General features: G+C 39.0%; 2 protein-coding genes across 2 annotated transcripts in view; both read right to left on the bottom strand.

The window, feature by feature from the left end:
* Positions 1–456: 456 nt before the first annotated feature.
* fbxo28 (F-box protein 28) lies at positions 457–5,901 on the bottom strand. The gene is made up of 5 exons (XM_008322546.3): positions 5,651–5,901; positions 3,400–3,509; positions 3,145–3,283; positions 1,840–2,035; positions 457–1,483 (listed from the first exon to the last, which is right to left on the bottom strand). Exons 1-5 carry the CDS (start codon positions 5,894–5,896, stop codon positions 1,002–1,004), a joined length of 1,173 nt encoding a protein of 390 aa, XP_008320768.2. The 5' UTR covers positions 5,897–5,901; the 3' UTR covers positions 457–1,001.
* A 571-nt stretch (positions 5,902–6,472) lies between these two features.
* polr1c (RNA polymerase I and III subunit C) overlaps positions 6,473–9,699 on the bottom strand; it is a 5,557-nt gene continuing 2,330 nt past the window's right edge. Inside the window, exons 7-9 of the mRNA XM_008322560.3 lie at positions 7,944–8,093; positions 7,475–7,591; positions 6,473–7,099 (exon numbers count right to left, since the gene is read on the bottom strand). Coding sequence (XP_008320782.2) covers positions 6,981–7,099; positions 7,475–7,591; positions 7,944–8,093 — 386 coding nt within the window. The 3' untranslated portion in view covers positions 6,473–6,980. The remainder of the gene's footprint in view (positions 7,100–7,474; positions 7,592–7,943; positions 8,094–9,699) is intronic.

Here is a 9,699-nt window from a genome sequence, read left to right on the forward strand (position 1 = left end):
CAGCAACTGTTGCTCGTATCCATGAATTCATCCAAGTTCATCCAAGTTGTTGGAGCGCTATTTTTTTAAAAATTTTTTTATCACGACTATGATAGAGTGGAGCTGTTCTAATTTGAATCGTAATACACTATGTGACAAAATAGTGAAAAATCAGCAGTTTTCTAATGCTCACCGTAATACACTAATGTGACTATTGAAAAATCAGCAGTTTTCTAATGCTCATATGAAATACTTGCATTGGTGTCACTAGTACCCCATTGTGTGTACTAATGACACACAATGGTGTACTAGTGTGTACAGCCTAAAGTCAGGGTGAGGTCTAACAGCTCGCGCTCTAGCTGTCAGCAGCCTGGCCTTAAAGCTTTCTATCAGACGGACGAGAGTCCCCTGTGTATTTAATATTTTTCCTGCACAGAATCTCGTCATCTCAAAAACAATCCTTTATGTTGAGAATAGTGGGGTTATCTTTTTTTTTTTTAATTTAATTCAGATACATTTTTGTTTTCTGTGGGGTCCAAAGTGCTATTAGTAAGCATAACAAGCATAAAGGGAAGGTCAGTCTTTAGAAACACCTACACATTGCCATTTTAGAATTTTATGTTGATGTAAAAAAAAAAAAAAAATAAAATAAAAATGCTTGTAATGAGGAAAAAACGAATGAAAAAAGAAAAGGTGACCAAATATGATCAAATATTGACCCTGTTAATGTTGTGCAAAGTCATGACGCTGTAGGCTCAGTGTTTTAGCTGTGAGGAGCAGCCATCCATTTAACACTGGTGTCTGTTTCAACACCACAAAAAAAAAAGGGAAACACTGTTGAAGCACACCGGGAGATTTTTTTTTTTTTAAATGCAACTCCTCTGACAGACAGCACAGAGAGTAAGTGAGTAAGTGACGTGGGGAAGGAGCGGGTGGGGAGAGAGAGAGAGAAAGAGAGAGAGAGAGGGGTGGGACAAGCCAGACCTGCAAAACGAAAAGAGAACTAAATGACACGCAGTCTCTTATTTCTTGCTGCGCAGTCGTTTGGACTGTCGTGGAAGGTCTGAGCTCTTTCTGGTGCGTTTCAGCGATGACCCCTCCTGACCCTCTGGGTCTATGGGTATTGAGGCTGTAGTACCAGATGGGCTGGCGACAGCGGAAGACATGCTGCTAGATGTCGAGGGGACTGCCGTGCTGGGCCTGTTTCCTCCTAATGCAGCGGCACTACTGTCCATCAGTTCACGGAGCTTGTGCTCCAGCTCTGCAAGGCGGGCATTTTGCTCACCAATCACCTGCGTCTGTTCCAACAGCTTCTGCTCCTGGTCCTGCAGCTGCTTCTGCTGCTCCAGCTGCTTCACCCGAATCTCCTGCATCTCCCTGCGCAGCACCGTCATCGACGCACCGTTCACTTTCACCTGCTGCTGTACCTTAGTCATCTCGGAACGTGACGGTGTGTTTTTTGCCAGCAGAGACATGGTGGTCAGGGAGGTAGATGGACCCGCCACTAGGGGAAAAAGAGGAGACCATCAGCAGTCTTCAACAGCCACAGTTTGTTTGTTCGTTTACACTCCGTATTTCACACGTAGTTTAGCCTAGCTCAGTAAACCTGCTTCTCCTTCTTTAAAACTAGTCAAATTGGCTGCCATCTTTTTCTCGTTCCCCAGCAGCATCTAATATTATCTGCGATTGTTAGCGAATCATCTTAGAGATTAGTCAAATTGGCTGCCAGCTTTTTCTCGTTCCCTAGCAGCATCTAATATTATCTGCGATTGTTTCATTTGACTTCATTTCTATTATGTAACAAAAAACAGGTGTTAGGATTTTCAGAAGTAAATGGTGCATTTAGAAGTCTTCTCTGACCTGGTGCAGACCCGATCAGACGTCCAGATAGGTCGGCTCCCGGAAGCTTCTTTTTCAGGATAGGGACAATCTTCTCATCAAAGTACTCCATGGCCATAGAAGATATATCCCTGAGCTCCTGTAAAACTTCATGGGCACGCTGAGGGGCCCGGGTTGAGTTGACATAACGCAGCACACGATATATCTCATCTATCACCTGATGACACATTGTCGAGAGTAAGACAAACAGGAAGTATACAGAAAAAAAAAAGAAAGGAAAAAAAATTAATTCCTAATCTGATCATCTCTGAATTCCTAACATTTGTTTCCAGCAGGACTGTGATTATTAGCTTGTACCACAGCAGTAGGCCCACATAGCAGTTGTTTTTAATTATTTTCTGTCAAGCACCCCCTAGTGGACAGAAATTTTGTATTTCTGTCCCCTATATGTATTTTATCTGTACAAACCACCGAATGAGTTACTGCCACCTGGTGACTGGAAGACGATATTTGAGAAGTACCCCACTATTTGAGAAGTACTGCCACATAGTGATTTGGGATATTTTTAAACACCAGATGCCCTACATGATTCAAACCAACCTGGGGCCTCATGTACAAAGACGTGTGTAGATTTTATCGTAAAAACAAAATGGCGTAAGCAAAAATTGGTGTTGGTTGAGGCACATCAAAGTAAAAAACAAATGGTCCGAGTTCTAAGTGGACGTTAAGCCTTGCGCACAGGTCCAGTAACAATGATCTTGGTAAACGTCTTCTAACAACACTACCGCTGCCATTGTTAATACCATTTTCTTCACCACTAGATCCATTTATTTGCAAACACGTGGGTGTGTTAGTTGTTCACTAACGTGTCTCTGATATGCACATCACTCTGATGACTTACTTGTTTTTACATTTTTAGCAGTTTCCCAGCATGACCTCTAGGTGTCGCCAAAGGCAAACACCCATAGGTACGTGCATACGTCATCTCTGGAGCTGACGTGAGGCCTGCACATATCTCATTTCATTTTTGATACATACGAACGTGAGCCTGGAAAAGGACTTGCACAACTTTTTTTTTGTGCGTACGCAATGTTTGTACATGAGACCCCTGGTGAGGCAAAACAGAATCCAGAACATTTTACGTGTCAAGCAGAAATATCAAGCAAAACTAATGCCATTGTCATAAACTAGCAGGAATAATTTGAATGATCGAAGGCAAAATAATGTAACTTAAAAACGTTGGCCAGTCCATTTCAGAGCATGGAAATATCACATATATCATGAGCAATAAATTACTAGAATAGAAAACTAATAATCTCAGCCAACCTTTCCAGGAATAAAACAACAGAGGTTGGAATCCACGTATTTCATGAAAGTCATGTTGAGCAGAGACAGGCGTGTTTCCACGGCAGCCAGGATGTCAGCATGACGGGCCAGTGAATGGTTCCTTCTCTCCGACTCTCGTCTGGGTAAAAACACAACGTAACACAATATTGTTATTACAGTAGCTGTGGTATCAGTATCTTTTCTTACATTTATGTTGTCTGTGGTTAAAAATCTGCATGGTGGCTTGACACTAACCTGGGCAGCTGGGCTTTGACCTGCCTTTGACACAGACTGTGATAACGTTCCACCTTCAAGAAGCCCTGATTGAGGACACGCTGACAGATCATGTCCATGCGCTTACACACCTAGGAAACAGCCACAGGAGGAAATGAGTATTTACAGTAGAGAGAGGTGCAGAGCTTAAGGAAGTACAATTTCATATCTCATATTTGCAGTTATTATGGAACATTTGCTTTTATTTACTTCAAATGACTTATTTCACCCAAACCACAGACTTTGCCAAAATGCCTGTCTGTGTCAGAGTCTCTTTCTGAAAACAACAGTGAAGACTTGACTATTAAAACTAGCAAGGACAAAAAAAAATACAACATGACCTGTTTAATTATTAAAACTGGCAAGGAAAAAAAAAAAAATACAACATGACCTGTTTAACAGGTGCTATCTTGAAGCACAGGCTGACAAAGTGTTTTTGCTGCCAGTAAGATTATTTTATCCGTCTCAATCATGACAACAACAAATTCACAACTTCGTCAAAAAAAAAAAAGGACAAATTTATGTATACAAGAGTGGTTCAGGAAAATAGATCGTAAGCAGAAAACAATGGAAGTGAAGTCGTTGACTGACATTAAAGGGTGCACAGGATTCATGGGGCTACAGCGCTGAAGAAGTTGAAAGTATGTATAACCTCAGGCAATGGTGTGAACATAGCGTAAGCAGTGCCCTCAAGTTATACCAAAATTGCAGACCTTTCCAATTGTATTTGAACCCGATTTCACACAATGCATTGGTTAAAAGTCCTATAAGTAAAATGTACAAATTAAATATAAGGCAGACATGAAATGGTAACAGGATATCTAATTTATAATTTACTGTGCAGTACTTACTAACATATGGTGGTAACATTGTATATGTTGGTTGATTGCACTCACATCACCCCCTCACCCCTGTCATATACAATGCTGGAGAATCTTGATAACAGTATCGTGAAACGAAACATTGTGATATTTCACTGTATCAATATTTTTCTTACACCGCTAATACATACTGTATCTTCAGTTTACTTTTCATCAAGAACACAAATCTACCCAGTCTTGACATGAGGGTTCATTCTCATCTCTGTAATTTAATTGAATGTGGCATATTTTCTGGACTCACATTCAGTCCAATATACCCAGCACTGCTAAATGTTATATTCCATCATGTTTCTGATTAGTTGTAGCTAGGTCCCTATGGAAGCTACCATGATTTACAACTGTGTTTTTACCATTAGCCCACAGCATAAACACATTTTTAAAAAATCTACTGGAAACTGTAGACACTTGTGTTTTTATCTTGGACAGTCGAACCACTGTATTTGCTATGCATATGATAAACATTCTAAATCTTTTAGTCATACCTGAACATGAATAAAAAGCATCAAAGAAAATGCATAATCTGGTAATGATTCAGTATATGCAGCTGGGCCTAATGTACTACGTACAACTACGTAAATGAAACACAGAGCCCTCCATGAAAAAGATCTGCTCTTGATGTGAATAAAAAATGGATAATTCAAAAGTGAAAGCTAAATATTTTATGCGAGTGTCCACTCCAAATGCCAACGGAAGTAAAATTAAGCTATCTTTTGTACGAAAACGTAGGTAATAAAATATTACATTACCGCCAGCGATTCATTTAGAATCTTTACAGTACTGTTGCAGATAAAAGGTGTACCTATTCATTTAGAATCTTAGAACCAGTACTGTTGCAGATAAAAGGTGTACCAAATACAGTTTTAGTTTTTGAAACTACGTGACACACAATAAATTCTTAAATAATTTTTTTTAAAAAAAGCTAAAAACGGTCACACAAAATTCCAACAACTGTCTGCAGGAAGGGCTGCGGAGGAAAGCAAGGCGCAGAGCAATGTCCAATGTTGTTGTTATAACAACAATAATAATAATTATAATAATTATAATAAATTAGCATGTGAGATGCTTGCGGTTTAAGACAGCACGGGGATTGAATTATCTCTTTCCTGTCCGTGTAAATGCGGCTGCCTCTTGTTGCACCGTTAATTAGGCAACAGTTATGGTAACAACACAATGAACACTGCGGCCCACACCTGCAACTTTGCCAAACAAGACACTCCAAGACGCGGCTTCAAAGTAAACGACCACCCGGTTATAGGTCCAAGAATCGCACACAACTTCAACATACGGAGAGGTGCGTTTACTTGTCAGTAGCTTTGTTTCCCATGCAGTTGCCCTGTTCTCGTTCAGCTTACCGAGCGAAGAAGGCTGATTTCATCGTAAGAGAGGAAGTTAAGAATGGTCTCGATGGCCACAATGGGTAAACCCAAGAGCGGATTGTTTTGGTGCGGCTGGTCCGGGGAAGGGGTCAACTGTCGCGGTGACACAACGTCTGCGTCCAAGGACCTAACACCTCCATCAGCTCGCTCTACGACAGTCGCCATTTTGCCTAGCCGAGGAGGAGGCGGAAGTGACGTTTTTAAAAGGAAGCGAGGTGCCATTTTCCCCCGTGTTTTCTCAATTATTGTTAAGAATCATATTACTAAGTGATGAAGAAATAAATACAATATATACCCATCAAATATTAGTATTACTTCATTCATAGTAATCCCTTTTAAAAAAATAAATAGCATGTCTCTTATTTTGTTTTTAAGGTATTAGACATGTATTCAAATTTAGAAAAAGGTAAATCGCCAAATATCCAAAATCCTCTGGTAATTTGGAAAGTAACGGGATATTTGTACAGGTTTGTGCAACAATGGCTGTGAAAAGGATTTCTTCATTATCATTATTAACAGTCCTTTGTTGTCACTAGTTTTTAGGTGTCCACATATTCATATCAGTGATGTCCTTTCCTCCCCAAAAAGAGCCTCTTACATTTTATAATAGGTTGACTCTAAATTACTTAGCTCTTTGTTTAACTCCATCTTTAAACTGCAATTGATTTAGCCAAGTACTGTCTAAAGTACAATCCAGAGCAGTTACATAATTACATAAATAATCCAGGTACAATAATCAAAATGGGGAAAAAAGTTTATACAGAAAACAGTTACAGCAAATATGCATTTTGAAGAAGGTAAATTAAATGTCCAAATATTGTCAAAAGGGATTCAACCGACCAAAATACACAAAACGTGCAGCTAGTTTTACAAAATTCTTTGCCAGTAGTTGAAGATGAACAGCTTTTTTGAACAGCTCGTGGAATTTGCTTGTAGAGTTTTGTATACAACCATTAGAACCTAACCAGCCAGGTGAAATTTGGGTATCAAGCCAACTAGTCAGCACTGATAGGATGAGAAAGGTCTAGTTAGCAACATTTTTGGAAGCTATTTGGCCCCAAACTGCTGCAGCTAATGCCGTGAAGCTTGTGAAACTGCCTGTTACATCCTATGTTATGCAGCTTAAACATCCAAAGTCCAGCAAATATAAACAATGTCTCCGCAAGATCAGCTTTGTTGAGAAGCAATGACTTGCTGTATAGCATCGCAAAAACTTTCCAAAGAAAAAGCACTTCAGCAAACTCAATAGTCCAGGTCTACTTGGGATGTGGGTCCTGTGTGCTGCCTCTGAAGATGAATAGTCAGTTCATTCCATTTCAGTGGCATCCAGTTCACTCAGAAACCTTTGACACTTGCTCATGAGAACTTTGACTGCCTCTGTGAAAAGAACATCTGGAGCCAAGATGCCGGTCGACTCCACAGTAACTGTGTGAGAGGAGGGACAAAACAAACACATTTATTTTAACTACATAACCCTGAAACCTTATAATTTCCTGTGAACAAACAATATGTGGAAGAAATTCTGCCAAAAGACAACATTTTGTGTTTTGTTTTGTTTTTTGTTTTTTTTGGCCGTAGAATCAGATCATCTGCGTTTTAGCCTTAGTTTAGTCACATTGTGTCTTAAGGTAGTAATTGTATTGCTTGGCAAAATGTTGGTAAAATAGTTTTGTTGTTATCAAAAAAATACAGACACAAATAACGAACACTATTACATTTGGATTAAATGTGAGTTTCAATGTTTTTCTTTGATGGATTTTGTTTGGTGGAAATATCACTTTAAATCACTCAGCGACATACATATGAAATGGTCCCGCACTCTTCCAAGTTTCACCAAATTCTTGAGGTCATCGTGTCGAATAACTTCTCGGCTACATGTATCCATGCGACTGTTTACTACTTTTGCAGCCTTCGTTCCTGGTGAGAAGAAAATATTAGCAGAGATCATAGACATGATTGTAAGGTAGTTGTATCAACTCATGATATACATTACTTGTGCACCTCCACTACTTTCACTTCATCAATTTGTAAGCCCTTCGAATGTCAGTAAGAAATCGGTTACATCTAAAACACATTTGAAAAGTATTGAACGTTGAAAACATAGTCAGCTACAAATGTCCCCAAGCTGCGCAGGATACTAAACTGAATCATTCAATATATTTCATGTCAATACCACTTTTGGTGTAGTCCAGAGGGTCATAAGTAGAGAGAGAATAACATAAAAGGGCGAATGCCATTTACAGTTTTAATTTGCATTACTGGTTCTTACCGTTAACATCCTGCAGTGCTATAACTCCCGGGGAAAAACAGCGTTTTAGGCGCTCTGCTTTCTCTCCTTCCACAGGCTCCAGGAGGGTGATCTCAGGTAGAAGCCGATAACTGGCAGTTGCCACTGGAGAAAATTTAGCATGGTCTTTACCTTGATACGGGACAGAGAAAACAAGTCAGAAGATACACATAGGTAAAATGTGATGGTCAGAACTGGCAGGGAGCTAAAGAAAACCTTGTAGTAAATTTTATAATGTTTCGCTATAAGATCAGTTTTTTAGCAAAGGGAAAAATTCAGGGTTTTCTAAACGTCTGAAGTGTTGTTGTAGCAGCTACAACAAAATAAGGCAATAAAATCAGTGTTAAGAGTGCATTTCTTCTTTTTGCAAAGACGACAAAAAGGAAACGTTTTCAGCTATGTTAACAAAATACTTATCTAACAAGACATTGTCTATATTGTTTTAAGTTTCTAATTTAAAGCAGTTGAAAAGATAAGTATGTTAGTGCAGAAATGTTTGCTAAAATACAGCTAAATGCACCGGTGTTGTCATTTTTAGCCATACCTAATAAAAGTCCTTGTTTTTAAAATGAGCTATCAGGCTAAAGAGATAAGATCTTACCAATTCCTTTGACACAGTGCATAACAATATCCAGTTCATGTCCTGGTCGAAGCTGAGCAATCAGGATATCATCGTGGACTGGTCTAATTACAGAATCTGCAAACACATCTGCTTGGTTTCCAATAGGGACCCACGTTATGTCCCTGGAATAAACTGATTCAAAGGGGCAGATTGCAGGAAAATAGAAAGGATTACATTAAAGTTTATTTATTTGCTTTATTAAGGCATGTGATTCTAATATGTAATAAAATGTAAAAAAAAAAAAAAAAAAGTTGTTAATCACCCATGTGGTTAAGATAGAGCTCCCGAGGGTCTGAAGATTCTTTGCTGGCTTTGGGGTTCCTGCTGCACTTAATTTTCAGCTGTAGTTGAATTGTGTCTATTTCTGAACCCTCTGCTTCTGACGCCTCTGCTTCAGGAGCTGAGGTGAATGAAGAAAGACGAGGTCAAGTATGATAAAGATTCAGATTCATAACACGACACAGCACTATGTACTAGCACTAAATAGCACTATGCAAACAAGTGAAAAAAAACTGATGCACAATAGTTTTCCTAATATTTATGTCACAGTTAAGCAGTTTGTTTTTTACCCGTGTTCCTGTATTCAAACAGGCGAGGGTCAGCCTTGATGGGAATGAGACCTAATCTGTGGGCCAAAACTTCATCCTGGACAATGGATGTGTTGTTATAGATAAACACCTTCTCTATAGCCATGGTGGGCACCTACAAGAAAGAACATTTAATGCTGCATAATAAATACAGTACTAATAGAATTAATGCAATGCCAAAACTAAAGTGGCCTAAGGGGATAGGTGCAGATTTTATGAACACACAAAAAGAGGGGAAAACAGACAGAAACAGGTACGTCTTCATCTGAAATCTGTATGTGTTCAAACACAACTGTACAAATTACTCGTGTGATTTGGTTTGGTCAGATATAGCAGATGATCATGTTTATATGAAATGCATTTTATTTCATTTCATTAAATTTTAAGTATATACATATTCTGTTGTCTGAATGTGAGAGCATTGCACCTCAACTAACTACAATAAATTGACCTTTTACTTAATTAAACATGTGCACGACAGGAGCGTTGCTGAGCGAAGATAATGTGGGACGCATTTTTACCGGTTCCT

Source organism: Cynoglossus semilaevis, chromosome 12 (genome assembly GCF_000523025.1).
Source record: "Cynoglossus semilaevis isolate Cse_v1.0 chromosome 12, Cse_v1.0, whole genome shotgun sequence".
Lineage (NCBI taxonomy): Eukaryota > Metazoa > Chordata > Actinopteri > Pleuronectiformes > Cynoglossidae > Cynoglossus > Cynoglossus semilaevis.

Bases quoted from the DNA above. Each gene is read 5' to 3' on its own strand.
- fbxo28 (XM_008322546.3), bottom strand. From the start codon at position 5,896: ATGGCACCTCGCTTCCTTTTAAAAACGTCACTTCCGCCTCCTCCTCGG. The intron at 3,284-3,399 runs GTTAGTGTCAAG...GTTTTTACCCAG, and splicing joins GTCAAAGCCCAGCTGCCCAG to ACGAGAGTCGGAGAGAAGGA. The intron at 1,484-1,839 runs GTCAGAGAAGAC...TTTTTCCCCTAG, and splicing joins TCTGATCGGGTCTGCACCAG to TGGCGGGTCCATCTACCTCC.